At 40.6% G+C, this 22,671-nt stretch overlaps 1 protein-coding gene across 4 annotated transcripts; it reads left to right on the forward strand.

Moving 5' to 3' along the window:
* On the forward strand, positions 1-22,344 carry LOC123962845 (disks large homolog 4). 4 transcript variants are annotated; one of them, XM_046039253.1, is made up of 20 exons: positions 1-670; positions 5,416-5,469; positions 6,349-6,399; positions 6,568-6,692; positions 9,119-9,288; positions 9,454-9,605; positions 10,382-10,526; positions 10,915-11,050; positions 11,770-11,926; positions 12,040-12,142; positions 12,870-12,984; positions 15,375-15,563; positions 15,781-15,823; positions 15,905-15,935; positions 16,578-16,625; positions 16,747-16,848; positions 17,046-17,218; positions 17,589-17,701; positions 17,811-17,902; positions 18,826-22,344. In XM_046039253.1, exons 1-20 carry the CDS (start codon positions 509-511, stop codon positions 18,930-18,932), a joined length of 2,268 nt encoding a protein of 755 aa, XP_045895209.1. In that variant the 5' UTR covers positions 1-508; the 3' UTR covers positions 18,933-22,344. The 4 variants fall into 4 exon arrangements, with proteins under 4 accessions (XP_045895209.1, XP_045895210.1, XP_045895211.1 ...); XM_046039254.1 differs by having other exon boundaries at positions 15,375-15,551; XM_046039255.1 differs by having other exon boundaries at positions 9,454-9,590.
* The last annotated feature ends 327 nt before the right edge of the window (positions 22,345-22,671 follow it).

A 22,671-nucleotide genomic window follows, 5' to 3' on the forward strand; every position in this document is an offset into this window, starting at 1 on the left:
TCGCAGTCCACTGCCACAGATGACGAAGGATGGAAGGATCTGTTTGTAAATGTTCCTTTTTATTCTGGATGGGCGACTTCTGAAGACAGGATGACAGTGTTTCAGATAAAATAACGAGCCACATCAGCGATGAGTAATTTTTTTAACTCAAGCCCTGGTTTGAAGGAGGGAATTGGGCTTCCTCAAACGAAGTCTCCAGCTTCGACTCAGCAAGAAGAGGACGCTGGGGCTGTGTTCTTTCTGTGATACTGGATTTAACATTGTATAGAGTTGTATTGTGTGTCTAAAGCATGCTATCTTTGGTATTATGTTTCATTTAGGTTGAGTAGAAAGAAAAACAGAAAGGGTATGTGTTAGGGGCAGTCTGGACTGTGGTTTTTTGATCAACTTTTATGGCAGGGCCTAGACCGAATGGCTCACTTTGCAATAATTCTTTTGTGGTGATGTTGAAAACAGACACTTCAAGAGCATGCTCTAACTCTTCTGGACACGCACTTGGTGGGCGTGTATGTCATTTTGGGAGGTGAGCAGGGTTTGCTCCCAGTATCAACCACGGTTTATATTTCGGCACCGAAGCAGAATGTTCATGTCCGTGTGGTACGCCAAAAAGATGGGCTGCCGGTTCCTCAACAATGTTCGGAAAGCCAAGAAACATCGGCATCATAAGATGGTAGGCATATTTTAAACATGTTTACTCTTTCTTTTTTTAACGATGATTGTACCACAATATGGGGCTGGACGATTTCACCTAAAATCAAAATTGCGATTAATTGAAGATTTCACATCAATTACAATTATTGAACGATTATTTTGTTTTTGAATGTTGTTTTTTGTTCACTGACAAGGTTTGTACTGTAAATATCCTCAACCAATAAAGCAGGGTTTATTTATTCACAGATTTCACAAATTAGGCTATATAAATGTTAATTAATAAGGTAATGTTGACATGCACATGACAGAGACATACTTCCACTATCGATGGTGCATTGCCGCTGCTGAATTACTTACTAAAATTTCACTCACTTATTTAATATCAATGCGGAACAAATGATTTTCACCCGCATACTGTGTGAGCACGGTAAATCGCGCTTTGCTGGCTTCCTCTTCTTATTCATCAGAGGACATATGTGACAGGTGCTGTTATCAGAGCAGCAGGAGTTTGGTCTTTTAACTGCAGTGCAATGTGTTTGCATAGCAAGTGAGTGGACGAGCAAATGAGAGAGCAGGAGGAAGTGACGCTGAAAGCAAGCGAGTAATGAGATGTCAGTCTGGCAGTAAATGTACAGTGTAGGTCATTGTGTGTCCGTCTGTCTGTTGTTTCCACAACTGCTAGAAAGTGAAGGCTGTTAGTGCTAGCCAACATCTCCCTGAGCTTCAGACTCCGGTCTGAAGGCTGAGCAGGACTGGACCGGGTGGAGTCACGTGACGAACACATGCGGTGTTTCAAGGGGAAAGTAGCCTACATGAACACAATATTAACAGGAATAAATAACCGTCATGGGGAAATTACGTCGGTTAGAGGCTCTGAATTTCGGTTTTGATTACTCTTCAGTTAATCTTCCAGTCCTACCTCAATATATTTGAGAAATCTTGATGAAAATGTCAATGTGCTTTGCGGCTCAGAAGCGGTGCTTGAAGAGCATGTCTGATTATGGTTTGTTTTGTTTATCTGCACAGATAGGAAACTCAGCCCAAGGCTGTGGCCCATGATAGATATTTTAATCACAGTGAGCCTTAGTAATCAAATGTGGTAATACGATAGACTGTATATAAAAAGGGTAATACTAATCAAATCCTACTCAGGCTGTGTGTGTGTATGTGTGTGTGTGTTTGTGAGTCCACCTCTATTAGTGTGAAGTTGCAGTTTCTTTCATTTAGTACTCCAGCAAACAAGGAGCCGTACTGTAGGTCACCACCAACTCCACACACCCCATACCCCACACACATGCACCTATGTCACCACCTTTTCCTGTGCTCCACAGATACATACGTGGGATTTACTGAGGCGCCAATAAATGAGCAATGTGCATAATGTGACGTCCAAATTAACTTGTGTCGCATCCTGCTCTAAAACCCACACACAAGCACAGAGGCGGCAAAATCACCAGCCATCGAACGTGACACACAAAAACACACAGCTGCACATTACAAAAACATTTCGCACAAGTCTCGTCAACAGCCCTCAGGGCAGTCTGGCACTGTTATCTGTCTGAACCTCTTTCTCTCTTAAACACAAGATACACACTAATACCTATGATGCTTGCCTGCTTAATTGCTGCCATAAAACACCTTTCTCAAACACATTTCAATTCACAGTGTGACATTGCGTATTTCAGTAGAGGTCATTATCTTATTGACCGGATGGCTTTTATGTGTTAAAGGCTTTCCAGCTGCTGCGAGGTGTGCAGGACGTGCAACGTTACAGCCTCTCTAAGGCAACCTTTCGTTTGTATCCAGTGCCCACACGTGACACCATCTCCTCTGATGATATCAAAGTTAAAACACTTCATCTCAACAGGGAAGGCAAAGACAGCAGTTGATTTTTTTCATATCCTTAGGCTTAACTAAACAGGTGATTGGTGTTATTTTTCCTCCTTCGACTAAAAATGTCCAGCAGACTGAAAGAGACTAGTGGCATGAGCATGCCCAGAATGGGTCATGAGTGTGCGACAAATACGCATGTATATACAGTACGCAGGTACACGTGCACAGAGCAGCAGACATTGATCAGATTACCTGAAAGTCTTACGTAATTCACATATTCATGAGGGAGGATGTACAGTACAGCATGCAGCTACAGCTTTCACAGAGGCTGATTGGTTTACAGTGCTAAATTGCCAATATGAAGTCTATTCATTCAATTATTAATGGAGAAAAGAAAGTGATTCAAACACACTGCTACACTGTTTTGCTGTCCTATTTCTTGCATACAGTTTATGCTAGAATATTGATATATATATATTTTTTTAATTTAGGAAATGATTAAGTCACACAAAACACTGTAAAATCTGGGAATCAGTGTAACCAGGAAAATTCAAATAAATCTGTTGTTGCTGTTTTATATGTCTTTGAATATGCACATTCTGGCATATTAACTTGCTGCATTTAAATCCATTAAGAGATAAAGCCCTGGTTGTGGATGGATGGTGGTGCTGCCTGTAGAGACATGGCACAGGATGGGTTAGCTGAATAGGTGGTGCTAAAATATAGGTGGGCAAGAGCAGCCAAACACTGTAAATCCAAACAACCCCGACGCTGAGCAACTTGACAGAGCAAAGAGAGGGAGAGAGGGTTGTGTCGAAATCCCTGCAGGGAAACTGTCTGCACTGGGCTTAGATTTCTGCTGGCTATACTCATTATTTCTGTCTCCAGATAAGGATGAATTTGACGTTGATGTTCAGCAGCACGGCCCGTTGGACTCAGCTACATGGCGAAGCTCTGCACAGGCACAGTTACAATCAAACAGTGTGCAGCTTAAGCCGAGCGCTGGCCTTTTGTGGAGGGCTGGGGGAGAGTTAAATGTCTTTACCTCATGTGGATGAGTATTTTATCTTTATAACGGCAGCTATAATTAGTATCTCTCAACTTGATTAATAATGAGAAAGGGGGCTCGGCGCATAGGATAGTGGTGTTGTGTAAAGAACAGGCTTTGAGATGTTGTAGCTCCCCTCATTTATATAAATGTGGTGGAGAAAATAATGAAAACAGCTGTCAGTATAATGCAATACAATTCAAACAGCACCACCAACTGTAGTCTCCAAAATGGCCATCCAGTTGAATCAACACCTCCCTAAAACATTATAACTATCATGAAGGGAGGATTTATTGCAGAATGCATTAGTTTTAGCTAGGTGTACCTGAATGACTGGTGACAACTGAATGTATATAGACTCCAAGACAAAAGAAATCGCTATATACAAATACAAATTAACTCTGCAAAAACAGTGAGCGTTGCTTCTTTCAGCTCCAATGACAACTTTAATCTCTTGGAGAGAGTAACAGACTGAGTGAAAAAATAACATTACATTGCATCATATGAAGATCACTGGGTGAAAAACATCAAATTGTTTCTCTTTAAAGCTGAGAAAATGTGTTCAGTTTGGCTGTGTGGTTGTTTGTGTGTGTCAGCGCTGTCAGGTCTGTGAAGGTCAGCAGGCTGATTTTTATGCTGCTGTTTGCTGCTCTGTAAGCACTTTAGACGCACAGGGTCTTTCCCATGCTAATCAGCGTAGTACAGAAACAATGACTATACTGGAGTTCAGATGGCGAGTAAGGCTGTGTTCTCCAAAGGTTACTGTACATAGTGTATTTACATCTTCCAACATCCAGACATCCTGGTGATGAGTGAATCCTGGAAAGAAGTATGAAAGAATGACAATGTGTTGCAAGGAAATGGGATTAAAAGGAGAGAAATAAGAATAGCGTGTAGAGGTTAACTGTCACACTTTAGAAGAGATGACGGAGAAAAGTCCCGGCGGGTAAACCCAAACCATATCAATGCCAAAAAGCCTGTCCTCTCATTGACTTGCTGTCTTTTCTAGTCTTTCCTTTATCAGTTTGTTCCTGATGACTAACTTGCTGAAATGTTGGGATTCAGTCTGGCTTGCAGCATGGTTCAGGACAAAATATAGATAACTGACCATCATGCGAGCTGACATTATACTCCTTGATGATAATCGAATTAACTATGCTGTCTGTCACTGCCTTGTTACCGAGTTACTTTTTCTTCATCATCCACCGAGTGTGCTGCGAGATTGACACCCTGTACTGTCATAACTGCTGCACTTGAATTACTGAGATGTTTGTTTTAAAACAACTGGTGGGCAGGAGGCAGATGTCAATGTCAACAGTAGTCGCTACTAGATATCCATTTACAGCATCAGTAACACATCCTATACTGTAATTCAACCAGTAAATACACCAAGATAAGCCAAAGACCAAAAGTTTGGAAAAACAATGGGGGCTAGCATGAGTTATTTCTGTGTCCTTAATAAGAAAGGGCTCTAAAGCTCTAAAGCAGTGCTCTCTATCCTTTAGCAGAGTGACAGAGTGACAACCATAGCAGAATGAGAATAGTGTTATCACAGTCGGGGGGGCACTTCTTATCGGTGATGCAGGTGGCCGCCTAATTGCGTGAAGACATTTTTTTACATTTTTTTTTACATTTTGACATAAAAACAAACATGATAGTGCTGGTATTTATGTTGCTTTCTTATTACTTCTTGTTATTGTTTGTAATAAATAAATGTGAATTGTTAACAAGTTTTGATTCTAATGTCTGAAAGTTTAAAAAAATGTATTTGATTCCCCGAGAAGAAGTCCGGCCCTGATCACAGCTCGGAGTTAAAATGGCTAGAGCTCGCTTGAGTTTCTGCCATAATTTCTTGATAATGTTTCTTCTGTCTCTGCCTCCAGGGAAATACTCCTCCCGTGGTGGTGAACACTGACACACTCGATGGCTCCCCATATGTAAGGATTATGTTCAATCTTGTCTTTTATTGTGTTATTATGTTAGGCTCAACCACATGACTAACTGTACTGCCTTCATATTCAGTCTGGATTATCAGTAGTTTCATTCCTTTTCCCAGAATCCAGGTAGATATTTGCTCATTGTTTTAATCTGAATGATAATGGTAATTAATTGTCTCCTTTTATAATTGAAATTAAGTTTCTCTCTTTGATATACATTTGACAGGACAGAAACATTACTTAATTCGATTCAAAGTGCCATATCTAAAATGAAAGCAGTGAAATACGTTAAACATATTGTCATGAATTGTAAGGGCTTATAGAATGAGGCTTCTCAGAGAAAAGCCTCCCATCACAAACCAGTATTTCTCCCCCCACTACTTCACTAAGAAAAGTTGTTTTCTAGGTCAGCACCAAAACAGTGAAGTCTGAAGTTCTTTAAATTCTCTCTTCCTCTGGGACTTGCTTAATTGCAGAGGTAAAGCTGATGTGTAGCGAAGATCTTCAGCCAGAAGGCGAATTAGACTGAAAGAATTGTGTTGTGGTCCCACACTAGTCTACACATGCAGTATGTCAAAGAGGAGCAATAACATTTATTGGACAGAACTTCTGGGCAGTGCTATAATTAGATTTTGGTGATGATGACGCTGTGTTCAGGAGCTGATGGGAAATCCCCCTTCCGGGACTTCAGAGTCAGTTGATGAATAGTAACCTATGATGATCAAGCTCAGAGAGTAAATGCTGAATTAACATGAGTTGACTTTAAGATTTAGACTCTTATTTTTGCTTATACTTAAACTTGTATAATTGTTTAAATCATTGTACAAATTTCTTAAAACTGATTTTTCTCTAAACAAACTAACACCCCTTTTCTGACAGGTGAATGGGACAGAAGGGGAAATCGAGTATGAGGAGATCACACTGGAAAGAGTGAGTCTGAGAAAATGATCTTACCATATTTACTCCTCTGTAGTTCTACCATATTGATTATTGGTGGTTTGATCATGGCAACATGATAGTTTGAACTGTCTCCAATCTCTAAAGCCACAGTATTTACCCCTGATGTGAAGTATAATGTGTTTGTGTTTGCTATTGCAGGGTAACTCAGGCCTTGGCTTCAGCATAGCAGGAGGAACAGACAACCCCCATGTGGGCGACGACCCCAGCATCTTCATCACCAAAATCATACCTGGAGGAGCAGCAGCTCAGGATGGACGGCTGAGGTAAAACCACGCATTCTAAGCTACAATAAACACAAAGCCAGCCTGCCTGGATGCATTCATGTTCAGATATATAAAATCCAACAAAGCGCCAAAAGCCCGGACAGACCTGGCAAGGCTGACTCCGAAATGCTGCTCTACTGTCCCCATTTCCCCTGCTCTTACTCTCTACCTCCCAGCACATCTTCTTTTAAATTCAGTGATACAGACAACCAGTCACTTTTCTACCAGCAAACACACTTAAAGAAGAGAAACAGTCTAAGCAGAACCTCACCTCTTCATTTCAAGACCAAAGTACTGTACCACAAAACTACAGCTTATTGACTGTCCAGCCCATTCGGCATTAAAGTTACATCAGAGAGGACCTGCCTGTTTAATTCAAGATCTGAATGTCTTAACCCAACTAATATATTCTTTTATACTGTATGTCTTTCAACAATTTTATTGACTTTTAATGTTTGTATTTGGTCTAAATACTGTATTTGTAAGACTTATTTATTGTAGTTAATAGTTGCTTTTTTGGTTTTGGGAGGTTTAACAGAGTCTTGTACAATATTGATATGTTAAAAGAGGTCCCATTTTAAGCACATGATATGGAAAGTAATGTTTTCTTTGTCACTGTAAGTATAATCTTTAAAAAGGAGAAAATCTGTAGACGCTCACAGCAGCAACAACATATTTTAGATGGTAAATACTGTATTCTTACCAAATACACTGTGACAAATGACACCTTAAATTAAAGCTCAGGAGGATCAAAGGGTTCTAAAGGAGCCCTTGTAAGAATATGCAATGATATGATGTTTGTTTTCCCACTTTCATAAGAGGCTGTAGTGCAGAGTTTGCCTTTCTGAATAAAAAACTGCACTTCATAAGCCGTTTTCCCGATTACACTGCAATAAATAAGTCATGTACAGAGGCATTCTCCTCATCCTCCTCTTTACAGTTGACCTATAAACGTCCATCTGGAATGACTTCAGACTTTAAAGCAGGCCTGGAGAGAATGCTTATATTTGCCTGAATGCAGTTTTTTTTTTCTTGGCCTTCACTGTCTGTTATCAGCAACGTAGCTCAGATATCTCGAGGAAAATGTATGAACATTACTACTCCTATAAAAATGGAATTCCTTGAAAACCTTACAAATCCTGCAATGTGTGGGTGTAAAATTCATGTTGCTTTGAGATGCTTAGCAGTCTTTATTTGATGATTCAAAAACATTCTCTCAGGGTAATTCTTCCGCAATAAGTGACTCAGTGGCCCCTATAATTTATCTGAAAAATCCTTGAAAATAAAAGAGTGTAAAGAACCCCGTGAGCAGAAGACTATAATAGGTCTAAACTGTAGGTATTTGATCATAGATCAGAGGGGATAAAAAGGAGAATTAGCGCGAGCCACAATTACAGAGCAAGTACCTCCACATTTAGAAAGCTTAAGAAGTAGACTGTCGTGTCTAGGATGACATGTCTCCCCATGCGGGTTAAATTCATTTCAACACACTGTAAATTCGCCACTTCGAAGGAAAAAGCTAAGAATACAGAATACGATAGGGCGTCTACGGCCAGGGAGAAGCCTTCGAAATACCATTCAGAAGTTATATAATAGGTTAGAAAACAAACTAGGAAAAGAAGGATCATAACATCTAATGTTAAACTGAATCTCAGCAACAGACCCACATATGTACTTGAAGGCTTGAAGTAGCAAACATCCATGCAGAAACAAATAAAGGCACAGACTATATTTCTGAAAACAGGTTTAAGTGACAGAACTATTGAAACACAAAACATAGCAAAAGTGCTTCAAACAATTGATGATGCCGACAACTGCTTCATCATCACACAGATTCTCTCAACGCTTTCACATTGCCAAAACAGACCCCAGACATGGCACGCTGCAGTGCTACAGTCTCTCCGTTCGAGCTTCATTTGTTAAACGTCTTGCAGCCCTTGAGAATTATTTCAGTCTAACAAAATGTTACACACTATAATTTTCACGGTCATAAAATCAATTTTAAACACATGAATGGAATAGCGATAAGTACAGTTTTTAGGCGCTTGGAGGAAGAATGTGTGTCTGAAAATAGCTATTTCATCTACATCTTCTAGCTTGGAAATCAGTTTCACTTCAGCACACAGGCTGTCAGTTTCACTTCACATATCAACTCCTCATCATTTTCAAGAACAGTTAACACAAAGAACTATACTACAGCTTACCCTTGTGCTAGATCAATACCAGAGGGGTTTCTACCCTCTTTAATATGGGATACTGAGAGTTGGGGGGAAAAGGCCAGATGTCTGTGCTGAACCTGGATCCCTAACACAGCTATAGTTGGAGATTGACTGCTCATGACCTCTGGTGGAGCATTACACCCCATTTCACCAAAACAAAAGCTGTAATTTCCCTCTCCTTCCTACGGTTCTCTCTCTGTTTCCTAGTGTGAACGACTGTATCCTATTTGTGAATGATGTTGATGTGAGGGAGGTGACACACAGCCAAGCAGTGGAGGCTCTTAAGGAGGCAGGTGCTATCGTCCGCCTCTATGTTCTCCGCAGGAAACCAGCAGCAGAGAAAGTCACTGAAATCAAACTCATCAAAGGGCCTAAAGGTATGTGTATGTGTGGACTGGTGTACAGCATTAACGCTTTTGTGTGGGCTTAAGGATGCTTTATAAACAGCTAAGCTGTGCCCTCTGGATTTAGCAAATCTGCTCCATGTTAACCCATACCTCTTTTGCTCACTCTCTGCCTCTCTCATCGTTCCCTTTCCTCAGGATTAGGTTTCAGCATTGCTGGAGGGGTGGGAAACCAGCACATACCAGGAGATAACAGCATCTATGTCACCAAGATAATTGAAGGTGGGGCGGCTCATAAAGATGGCCGTCTGCAGATTGGGGACAAGATCTTAGCGGTTGGTCACTCACATGTAATAAAAACCAGCATTCACCTTCTGAGCACACATATTCACACACATGCACACTCACCCATTTGTGTGTATAAGAGCCAAGATATGTTGCATCTGTAAATTTTAAGGCCTGAAATTACTTTCAATAATATGTTAATAGATGTGTAGGATGGGATGAATGTTTAACTGTAGCATAGCCACAATGAGTCTCAAGCAGCGTTACTGCCATCTGCTGGAAACAAGACTGTAACACAGCAGCTGATGGCAAGCTCAACACCAGCAACCTCAAAATGGTGCTTGGTTTATACTAAATGGTGTCTGAGCAAATGCTTTACCTTTAAATGGGATATGGCAACATGCTTCTGATTATTATGAAAGCATTCAGAAATACATTTACCACCAATGGCTATATCACATTACATTTATTCATGCGATTTTGTTTAACCATAACACATAGTGCTAGTTAAGTGTGTGCAATCTAATTAATGCTTAGCAATTTATATATATATTATACTTTATACTGTAAGGAAATTATTTCTAATGCATTTAGCAGTTAGTTTTACCTTGTGTATGATTCAAATTTATGTCTGTGCTAAAACAAATAGATGAAGCTTATTGTAGTATTACAATTATTTATCTACAATTTTGCTGCAAAATGTCACTCCAACTGGTGATCCAGTATCATCTCTGGCTCTGATGATTCACAATTCCTAGCAGCTCCCTATCACACTGACTGAGCCTTACGGTTTGCAGTTTGTGATCCTGATTGTGTTTCCCTGCTTGTTGCGAACAACCAGGTGAACAACGTGTGTCTGGAAGATGTGATGCATGAGGATGCGGTGGGGGCTCTGAAGAACACAGCCGAGGTGGTGTACCTCAGGGTGGCTAAGCCCAACAACTTGTTCCTGACCAACTCCTACAACCCCCCAGACCTCACCAGCAGTAAGCCCCTCTCTGTGTGTTCCGCACATCTGCACTGTTGACTGGCACGGAAAAATGTGTCACCAAGTGTAGATGAGATTTTGGAGATTTTTAAAACAGTAGTCAAACATAGAGTGGAGTAGAGAGAATAACTTTTCTGTCTAAATCACTGCAGAGATGAGTGCTGTGAAAACTTAAAGCTGAGGTGTACAGGTTCAGGTTTTGTTTTTTGTTCCTGACCTGAATCCACCTCTTTGTGAAGGTCTACCTATGTAACAAAAAAAATCTGAGCATGGTAATGCTCTTTTTGCAGTAAGCTGATGATTACAGACAATGTTCCACACTAAACATGAAAAATATCACAATCCATATATGACAGCTCCTTTGTTTTTTGTGTGTATGCTTCCAGCATATTCTCATATGGATACTGAACTCAGCCACCCCAACTATCTTGGGTCAGATTACCCACAAGCCCTCACTCCCACATCACCTAGTCGGTTTTCTCCCGTTCTGCATGGCATGATGGGAGATGATGACATCCCCAGGTGAGCAATGATCCTTCAGCTAAACATATCTCATGCGTTGTATACTTATTAGTATTCAAATTAGCAGTAGTAATGGTAGGATTAGCAGTATTGCGGTCAGTATTTTGTGTTGTACATAGCATTATTGATAAATTAATTGATCCTGCATTGGCTTCCAGTTAATTTTAGAATTGATTTTAAGATCCTTTGACTACTTTATAAGTCACTTAATGGTATTGGTCCAGAACAGATTTGCTGTTACCTTATGAACCTTCTAGAACCCTCGGGTCCTTCTGTAGTGGCCTCTTAATTATTCCTAAAGCCTCAACTAAAACTTATGGTGAGGCGTCCTTTCAATGTTATGGCCCGCGCTTGTGGAACACCCTTCCTGTTGAGCTGAGAGCAGCAGGAAATCTGGAAATGTTTAAAGGCAAACTAAAGACATACCTATTTAACCAAGCTTTTAACTGAGCTGTATTTATTTGATTTAGTTTAAACATTATTTATTTATCATACTTTTGCTATTGATGGGCTGCTTTTCTAGTGCTTTTTGTTCTGGGGTCCTGGGGTTTTACTGTTTTCGGGGTGGCGGGGATGTTTTTACTATTGTTCTGAAATGGCTCTGTAGTGTGAAGCACTTTGTGCTACATGTATTTGTATGAAAAGTGCTATATAAATAAAGATTGATTGATTGATTCATATGACTGTTTACTTTTGTGTCTCCTCCATCTCTTTTCAAGGGATCCTCGCAGAGTTTTGATCCACCGAGGCTCCACAGGTCTGGGATTTAACATTGTTGGAGGAGAGGACGGAGAGGGAATCTTCATCTCCTTCATCCTAGCAGGGGGGCCAGCTGACCTCAGTGGAGAGCTGCACAAGGGCGATCAGATCCTCAGCGTAAAGACACTTTTATCTTCAGGAAGTGGTCACACACATATTAATACGTTGTACAGTGGCACCAAGAGATTTTTCAGTTGTGGTAGTTAACAGTCATGCTGTGTGTGCATCAGGTGAACGGCGTGGACCTGCGTATGGCCACACACGAACAGGCAGCAGCAGCACTGAAGAACGCTGGCCAGACAGTGACCATCATCGCTCAGTACAGACCCGACGGTAAAGCCACAACGGTCACACGCAACAAGTCATACAAACATCAAAGATTTCTCATTTCTAATATTATAAAAGTCAATTAGCCTGGTAAGCTGTCTTAACTTAACTTAAAATAATTAATAATAATTTCAAATCAACATTTCAAATCTGCTGCAAATCTACTTGAACCAAGATTTTTTAATGAAGTATCTTTTGAAGAGTGTTTTTTAAGTCCCGTTTGTCTGTTTAAGTGCCATCAGAATCGGAAACAGCTTCATTGGTGATGAGGTACCAGATATACAGATATGCAGTATATCTGTAAAAAAAAACTGGAAATGGGCAAACAAGTGATTAGTTAGTTCTTAATTTCTATTGGAAAGAAAGTGAATTGTACTATCAATTACATTCTATGCAGTGAGGTATATATACAGTATTTATATAAAAAAGACAGCACTGATATGGTAAGAAATAACATGGCGGTGCGACTGATGCTTGAGGCGGCCTGTGCTGACACCAGCAAATGTACTGTGTGACAGTCTTTTGACTAGCACTGATTAGGTTTTGTATTTTATGTACGATCATAAAAATGACAAATAAAGGAATTCTAATTCTATTTGATCAGAAGTTATCAGAATTAGTTTTGGGAGAGGAAAAGGTTGGATTGGTGCATCCCTATCACTTACAAGCAAACGTTTCATGTGTCTGAGTGTGGGCCAAAAGGTCTCTATGTGTTTGTCTTTCACTGTTTCAGAGTACAGCCGTTTTGAGGCTAAGATCCATGACTTGAGGGAACAGCTGATGAACAGCAGCATGGGCTCTGGGACCACGACGCTAAGAAGCAACCCAAAGAGAGGCTTCTACATCAGGTCTCTCACATGAAGTAGAAATAGTACCACTGGTACAGTATTACACAGATCAAACAGTGGCTCCAAGAGAGGGCTTTCAGAGGTCAACAGCTTTTGGAAAACTATATTACTTAAAACTTACTTATAACTTATAACTTATAACTCCCTCCCTCCCTCCCTCTCTCTCTCGGGAGAGGGAGGGAGGGAGAGAGAGATGGGAGGGAGGCAGCCTAAACAATATACACACAGAGGTACAGACAGTAAAGGTAATGTTGCTATAGACTGAATGAATAATGGTACAAGTTGAGCTATTTAAACAAAATAAATAGGCTTAACTTAATTTAAGTATTCCAACTTTTGATAATGAGATTATCTTTTGATTAATTTTGTAGAGAATCAGCTTGTTAGGTTAAGTTGATAATCTTGTTGCAAACACATTTAAATTCAAATACCAGCCAACATTATGTTAAGCAGATTTAGCCAGAGTGCTTGCAGTAAATCCATACTAGATTTATTGCAAAACTAGTTGCCATTGCCCAATGTGTTTACATTGATTTACACTAAAATCTACAGTCATTTGCATGCCAATATTTCCTGTAGCCTATCACAAATGGCTGTAGGCTAGTTCAACACTGTATGTAGGCTACTTGTTACATTAGCTTTCATTTATACAAGAGTAAGGCATCATCATTTAACATCATGTGCCATACTGCAGTTAGGCCTACACCATAAGCAAACCTGAAAATATCAGATTGCTGCAATGATCATTCCATGCACAAATCACTTAGGCAAAGTTGTGTAAATACAGTGAGATAAGCTCTATGTCTGCTGCAGCTCAGCACTGTTTCAGCACCCTGAACAGCGTCACTCCACTGCCAAAGAGTAATCACACCATCCATTCAACCAAGCGACAACAGAATAAAAGATGCTGATGTTTATGTGAAGAATGTCATCGAGAATAAATCATAATATAAATTATGTTGATTAAAATCATGGCAATCTGTGCAACCTGTTCAAACAGAAAACTCTGCCACAATGAGCAAACATCCAAACCGTATCACACTGCACAGAATAAAAGGAGTATGGACCTTACCTTTAGAACTTCTTTACTTGATACAATGTATAAACTGATGATTAAGTCTTCACCTGGTCCAGGTGTGACTCTGTAGCCAGCACTAACAGGACAATGAAAAAATGTGTTCTGGGTCATGGTATTTGCCTAGGTGGGTGTGGGTTCAACAGCTCCCATAGTGCCTCAGGATGTGAAGAAATATGCTATTGTAATCGTTTTATAGGATAGTTGTCCCATCCCGTTGCCACTGTATCGTAGTTTCCCTCCAAAAATCCCGCCATCTATATGGAGATGCTGCCATGTTCGTCCTGCTTCTTCTCTGGCCCGAGTTCCTCTCAGTTTTGTTCTGTCAGTCAGAATTTCAGAAAACGGGTCTGTTGTTTGCGGTCAGATTAATAAACTGTAAAGTTTCCCTTCGCTTCGGGTGGCGGCGAGGCTAGATATCTGCCGCTGAACGTTACGTGAAGGACCAGAACCTGTTCCTACTCTGGTGTCTTCCCGAACAAAACGTTAAAACGTCAGTCATGGTCCTGAATGACAGAAGCCTCTATTAAAGACATTCCTTGCTAAACAAAAAGTTTTTAACAGATGAAGACTGTAAATGGATACAACTAGAGGGCAGGTGGACTTCTTAGAAACAGTTCGGCCGAATTCAGGTCAGTTTTAGGGGTGTGTAAAGTGACTAAAACACGACTTTTGCCAATGGAAAGCAGGAACAATCAACCATACTGTTAATACTTGTATAAATCCAAGATGGCGCCGAATTCCTCCCTGGCGAAACGACTGGAGTCCTGACCAGTGCTGCCACTGGTGGTCGGAAACAATACTACAATAGTACTAATAACGTACATGCTCACGTATTTTGTTAGCTTATTTAAATCACAGCGGGTTTAGTATTTTTTATGAAAAGCTTTAAAATGCGCCTGAGGTTTTTTTCTAGCTAAATTGTTAGACTATATAGTAAAATCTGGACACACAACATTCCTTCTGTCTGATTACAACATTGTGATCATTTACAGAGAAATGTGGTTATGCCTGTTGTGTATCTGTTGGATGGACATCCATAATTTTCCATTTGGGGCAACCCTAACAAAATGGCTTCTTGTATTTGGATATTTCAAATAAATTTGGATATGTAACTAACACTTTAAAAAGCACTGTAAAAAGCAATCGCTATAGGCTATAGTCTACAGTAGGCTTTGTGATTTTTTCAAACAATGTGAAAAAAGCTTTGTAATTATGAAGATAAGAATAGCTCATAATATTGGTGTTAAAGTGGTTAAATATAATTTAAAATATGTTTTATTAAGTGACTGATTTAAATTCTTCCATTGTTCAGGGCTCTTTTTGACTATGACAAGACTGCAGACTGTGGCTTCCTCAGTCAGGCACTGGGCTTCAAGTTTGGGGATGTGCTGCATGTGTTGGACTGTGGAGACGAGGAGTGGTGGCAGGCCCGTAAGGTCAGCCCCCAGAACGAGGCTGAGGAAGTCGGCTTCATCCCTAGCAAGCACAGGTCAGATGCACTGTGAGTGAGTGTGGGAGGGATTATTGATCTTTCATTTCAACAGTTAGTAAACCCCTTGATTTGCTTATTTGTGACTAAAATACATGTACAGGAGGTATTAAGTTAAATATCAAACTAAATGTAATTTATGTAAAAGCTTAGTAGCTGCTAACCAGTTTAGCTTGATTGTTCTGTATCCAAAAGGTAATGTTTTTGTCGTTCCTCCTCGTTTCTACAGGGTGGAAAGAAAAGAGTGGTCACGTGTTAACACCAAAGAGAGGGTAAGTTTACTCATTAGAGTTTTTTGATTGAGGTTGGTTGTAACCAGTGTGTAAAAATCTCTGCTCTCATTTCTGTTTCAGGATCATGGTCGAGACAGCTTAAGCACTCAAGGTAATATGAAGCATACATGCACTGTGTATCGACACTGCAAGCTATCATTTACACATGTTACTGACTTTAGCCGATTACTGTTAACGCTGTAGTAATGGAGCTGGACACAGCAGCACAGCAACAGGATTTGCTGACACATGCACACACACAATGTCTTACTTTATTTACATACGCTTATGTTAATGTTTATGTATGTAAATAGTAACCAGACACACTCTGTGGGATCCTGTTTTATGTAATCATGGCAAGATTGATAGCTCAATTGAAGGCATAAGTAGCATTGCCGCCTGTGAATGTGTAACTACCAATAACTGCGGCCAGAGAGCAGTCCCATCCCTACCTTTGCCCTGCTCTTTGGCGTTGCTGTCATCTCCACCAATTTGTGGACATTACCCAAGCTGCTAAATAAGCATTCTTCATTCACACTTTCTTCCGGACTGTAGCCCAAAGCACGACTCACCTCCAACAGAGTCGCAGGTTTACTGTTGTTGTCAGTAACAAAATCTGATAGCTGCGACATTTGAAAATACACCCCGTTCAGTACACACAAATACAGACACACACATGCACAACCATAAACCCAAATGTCATTTATAAGTGTAAAAAGAAATTTGGCTGAATGCTTCTGTGTTCTGTCACCAGGGAGAGATAAAACCTCACACAGCTATGAGACAGTCACTCAAGTGGAAGGTAAGGTCATAAAGAAGAAGTCTATTATTTGAGGCTTTCATATAAAATTAGATTTTTGTTTTTATTTCCCTTTTCTGAATGATCCTACTCTCATTTCATCTCTCTTTCTCTTCATGCTTAGTCCATTATGCGAGGCCCATCATCATTCTGGGTCCTGTGAAAGACAGGATAAATGATGACCTGTTGTCTGAGTTCCCTGATAAGTTTGGATCTTGTGTCCCACGTAAGTAATTATGCCATCAGTCATGGAGACTGAACCGTTGTCTGGTTTTCATTAGATGTCAATGCTGCCACCTGCAGCCATTTTAGGGTGATGTCTGCATAATGCATTCCTCCTGGAGAAGTAATTGCTTTAATTTTCAGATTCAAAGCGGTGTGAGTGTATGTGCTGCTTTTATTGTTTTGTTCTTTGCCTGACAGACACCACACGGCCCAAGAGGGAGTATGAGGTGGATGGGCGGGACTATCACTTTGTGTCCTCACGGGAACAGATGGAGAAGGACATCCAGAGCCATCGGTTTATCGAGGCGGGCCAGTACAACAGTCACCTGTATGGCACCAGTGTCCAGAGTGTCCGCGAGGTGGCTGAGCAGGTATGCAGCACAGTGTTTTATCATTGCACAGTGCTGCAATGATAAAATTCTTTAAAATACTTTTATTTAAAATTTCTAATCATTTTAGTAATTGGCTGAATAACTACTAATTGCTAACTGATGACTTGCACTGGAATTATAAGATCAGGCATTTAATATTATTATTATTATTTAAATTTCATTTAAATTGTGTGTTCATAATTTTTTATAAAAGCAATCCCCCATTAGAGAAAAGTTTAAGTAATGAGCCGCCACCTCTCATGGCTAATTAACTGGCAATTTACTAAAAATTTGTTGAATGGGATACTAAAATAACATTTTGTATTTATTAATCCTTATCATTTCTTTTCCTGCATGTGTGCACAAGTAGCAGGGGAAGCACTGCATCCTGGATGTATCGGCCAATGCTGTGCGCAGACTACAAGCAGCTCAGCTTCATCCCATCGCCATCTTTGTCCGGCCCAAGTCACTGGAGAATGTCCTGTCTGTACTGCAAAAACACGTCTTTAAATATTTGTTAACAGACACTGAATGTATCCTACATCATGAAAATATGTGTTATAATGAAGATTGTGTGTATGATGTTGAACAGAGAGATCAACACTCGCCTGACAGAGGAACAGGCCAGGAAAGGAATGGACCGAGCACTCAAACTAGAACAAGACTTCTTAGAGTGTTTCTCAGGTGAGAGCAGAGAGTCTGTGTCTTTATGAGCACACACACAAGGTGACACACAGAGCCTGGGCTTTCTAAGTAGCAAACTGGTATCCTGTACTATCTATGCACATATTTACTTGTGGATTTGGGCTTGGATTATGTCGGCACCAGATGGTAAACATGAGCTAATACACCTGTGTTTGCACTCCACTGTACGCTTGCTTATTATCTATTTAATGTGGAGTAGTAATTATACTCTCCATTTTATGATTGCAAGATTTTAGAAACAACACATATTTTCAGTTCATTGCTGGTGCTCATATTCACACTTCAGAGGATGATAATATGTGCATTTCATATAAATTTTTTTATTGTTTATTGCAAACAAATGCCAATGGTAGAACAGGACTCTTTCACAATTGCTGAACTTCACTTTTCTATGTTCCTGGCAGAGCTGAACGAGTTAAATGAGAAAATGAATTTCTCCTGGGAGGACTCAGGGCATTTTAACATTTAAGAGACACATTTAGGGCAAATCACAGCAGCTGACTGAACATGAATGTTATGTCGCCTCACAAATCCAGTGTTGTCCACAATTTCTAATAAATCGGGAAAACAGCTGTCATATGTGACACTTTATCAACCACTGAAAGAATGCGTGTGAGGCTGAATACATATGTTTGAGGCTTTGTGGAGATACATGTATAATGGAAATGTGCCTGTTAACATTGTGATCCCACACAATATTGACAATGTTTGTAGATCATAAAACAATTGGAAACGCATCTGATAAACATCCTTTCTTTCCTCTCTCTCTTTTTTCCCCCCTAATGATTTTTTGCTCCCTGCTGTCTTCATTTCCTCTTTGCTTGCCACCGTCGGTGCCATTCCCCCCCCCCCCATTCCTCGTTTTTTTCTCCGTCCCTCACACATCCTCTGTCCTGCTGCAGCTGTCGTGGACGGGGACAGCTTTGAAGAGGTCTATCACAAAGTAAAGACAGTGATCGAGGAGCAATCAGGGCCTTACATCTGGATCCCCACTCGGGAGAGGCTGTGATGCTGCATCCGCCCAACCACCCCTTCCTCACAACCACCAACCTACACCACCCTTCACCCTCACAGCCAAGCCAGCCTCGCCTGCCTGCCTGTCCTCCAGCAAAGTCAGTGCTTAGGCAATCACTGAGAATGACACAGAGAGACAAATGCATACTAAGACAAACACAGAGACAGAGACAAACACAGGAAGTGACACAGCAGGGCAAAGAACGATGCCAAAAAAGAGACTCTGAGACAGATGTGAACACAGTGATGTGTAATTAGACTGAAAGAGACTGAGAGAAAAGACTTAATCAGTATTCCACTTTAATGAGGCAGGACTGAGTATTGAGGCCCTGTTCACACTCAGCATTAAAATGCATCTTGGCCAGCAGCTGGACAGCTCTGAATACAGCTGTGACTGCACCCAAAACTGGAGACGCAAATGTCCTAAACGTGGTTGATTTAGTGCTGCCAGACAACTCAGTGTGTGATGTGTGTTTTCTCTGGTTAGATGCAGAAAAAAGCAAGTGTAAAGCGAAATCCAATCACAAGTGAGTACTTGAGAGATTTCAGATGCATTCTGATGCCAGGTGTGAACTGCAGTCCATGTCATCTGGATCTCAACACGGTCTGGAAATATCTGGACACAAGACATTAGGTCTGAATAGGGCTTGAAAGAGCAAAGAGGGTGACCCAGCAGGAACGGACCCTGAGGTAGTATTAAGACCAACTCACCATCCCCATCTTTCTCAAGCCTCACGCCCCCACTGAACACCTTCACACATGTCTGAGATGGAGGTGCCCAAAAAGACACTGGACCCTCTTTTTATATCATCTGCTGGCTTTCTCTCCTCCTCCTCCTCCTGTCAGCTCTGCCTTGTTTAAGGACAGGAAAGGGGGGAAGACTGAGATCGTGGTGTCCAGATCCTGCTGAGTCCCTCTTGATGAGGAGTCATTTCCTCGGCAAAGAGTCCTTTTTCTTGTGAATCTCTTGGTTCTGAGAGTGAACTCAGAGTAACCCCTCAGTGACCAAGACAGACATTTGCTCAATCACCCATGTTGAATATTGCGAGGCATTATTTAATGGCAGTTCAAATAATTATGATAAAAGCTCATATGCTGAATTTGTGCATGCATCCTCAAAGACAATGGAGATAGGAGATAAAAACAATGGAAAAATCTGACTAAAAAAAGAAAAAAAGGAACAAAAAGAAAGGCGAGTAAGCAGGGTGTGTTCTCCTTCTCCACCTCCTTATTGTGGAGGAGTTTTTTTAGCATGTCTAACGAAGGAAGAAGAGAAGAAGAGACATTGTCATGAGACATGGTCATGAGTGGCCAGTCCTGAGCGCAGTAGATGCTCTGACATAGTTTAGCCTCTGCTCTCTTATGCACACACACTCACGCACCCACACACCCTCACATTCATCCACTGACACACACACACCCACGCTCACACACACGTAGAGTTGTAACCTCAGCTGTAACCTAGCACACTCCTCTACAGGGGGACTGGCTGTTCTGACCTGCTAGTCAGAATCCAGGATGAATGTTATCTCTCTAGGCACAAACAGCAGAGCTGTTAGCTTCATCGTACCACAGCCAACTCGCCGATCACTCTTCCAAAAGAATCCCTCAGCCGCAGACGTACACACTGTTTCCAGTGGCCGCAGTAAAAGCCATGGCGTGTGTGTGTGTGTGTGTGTGTGTGTGTGTGTGTGTTTGTGTGTGCGTATGTGCACGTGTCTCTGTGTGTGCGCATATGTGCACAATCACGTGTGGAAACTCCTCTGCGTGGGAGGAATAGGTCTTCTTTTATTCTCTCTCTTCCACTTTTTCTCTGCTTCTTTCTCCCTCTTGTGTCCACACAAATTAAAGCTAAGTCATGTTTAACAAATAAATGGCCTATATATATAAATATAAATATGAATATAAATATATATCTTTTTTATGACAATTTCTAACGGGACTAAGTCTGTAAAAATCAACATCTCCAAACAATATTCCATTGATTTCTTTGGTATATATTGCGGTTTGGTTGTTGAATTTACTCACGTTCCCATTTTATTGTTGTAAATGCAGCAAAACGCTACACAGACATAACTGGACCGTTCAAGTCGATGTAAAGCAGACCTCGCACCAGAGCTTTGAACTGACATATTTGACATGTTCTTGTATACGTTGAAAACGAATCGAAACACATGTACAGTGCAGCTCTGTGTGTGTCTGTATGACCGTGTGTGTGTGTGTGTGTGTGTGTGTGTGTGAGCATACGTGTGTTTGCTGCTTGTATGTATGTGTGTGCGGGTGACATGAAAGTGTGTGTTATGTATGAAATAAAAATGATACTATATGAGAATATCCTTTATAACATCCACTGGTGGTTATAATGTATAATACGTAAATGGGTGGCGTGTGTATGTGTGTGTGCCAGAGCGAGAGAGTGAGACAAGCACATGAAGATGTAGTGCAATATTGCTATGATGTTATGCAATGAAGATGGTTTAACATGTGTCTAAGATTAAAACAGTATTTATAAAGTTTGCACTGACGGCATTATATGCTACAGGTATCAGAAAGGAAAAGACAGTGAGCAAAAGGACTCCCACAGTTTTATGAGCATGTGTTTGTATTTACTTATAATTTGTTCTGAATTATAAGAGTAAAGGTGGAAGTATTGATGGAAGTGACCATTCATATTTATTGTTTATTTCTAATCACCTGCTTCTCTCAGCTCAAGATGGAACAGCTGGAGCTTGTGAATGACAAGTATCAATTTCTGTTTATGATTTATTATTTATTTAGAACTGTCACTGGTTTCATCTCAAGTCTGTATATTTTTGTATTTTTCCCCCCACACTGAGAGAGATTTTGGGTCTTGGGCCAGAAATGCTGTAAATATATTAGAGATGTTGGAGTGCTATGTGGCTTTAGATGTAGCCGCGCACACTGCTGAATTGATGCAAGTACAGAATCCATCATAGCCATAGCCCAGTTTAACTGCTCAAACACAGAAACAACATCTGCACACTCCGGTGGGGCAACACACACACACACATACACACACACATACACACACATAAAGATATCAGCACATCCACACATCCTACATTTACACATTGAATCACAGAAACAACAACACATGAAAACACATCCATGAATGGAATAATATGTTTTCACTTTCTTTATTTGAGGGTTCAATGTATTTCTTAATATCTCTCTCAGCCATCCGTATCATAGTGTGATATTCCTTATAAAATATATGAATTTTTACAGAAAAGACTGATTACAAAGTTACAACAAAGTCAACTGATGCAGAAAAATATATTTAACAATGACAATATCAAGCAAAATAAGATGTTCCAGTTCAGTGAAGCGCTTGTTGTAAATTAGCTATAAAATAATAAAATGAATTTAAAAATGCTTTCTGAAAATGGACTCAGCAGCCTTGTCTTTTGTTTGTCTATGTCAATGATTTAATGCCTCACAATTCCACAGGTGGAGGCTGCAAGAAAGCAACAGGATGACCAGGGGAGGGCACTCACTCTCCATTTTCAGCTGCCTTTACAAACTCCTCTCAGCTCCATTTGCACATACTTGCTGTGGTTCTTATTTGCAGGTCGCTCCCCCGCCTCCCCCTTTCTCATCATGGGAACCATTTTCTCTTTAGAAAAGCACACAGTGAGGACCCTTTCATTTGATTGCATGTTATGCTATAGTGTGTGTGTGTGTGTGTGTGTGTGTGTGCGTGCGTGTGTGTG

The sequence above is a fragment of the Micropterus dolomieu genome, linkage group LG23, assembly GCF_021292245.1.
Source record: "Micropterus dolomieu isolate WLL.071019.BEF.003 ecotype Adirondacks linkage group LG23, ASM2129224v1, whole genome shotgun sequence".
Classification (NCBI taxonomy): Eukaryota; Metazoa; Chordata; class Actinopteri; order Centrarchiformes; family Centrarchidae; genus Micropterus; species Micropterus dolomieu.

Excerpts from the sequence above, each read along its gene's own strand:
- LOC123962845 (XM_046039253.1), top strand. The coding sequence starts at position 509 with ATGTCATTTTGGGAGGTGAGCAGGGTTTGCTCCCAGTATCAACCACGG. Across the intron at positions 9,289-9,453 it reads ACTCATCAAAGGGCCTAAAG|GATTAGGTTTCAGCATTGCT; the intron begins GTATGTGTATGT and ends CCCTTTCCTCAG. Across the intron at positions 11,051-11,769 it reads GGAGATGATGACATCCCCAG|GGATCCTCGCAGAGTTTTGA; the intron begins GTGAGCAATGAT and ends TCTCTTTTCAAG.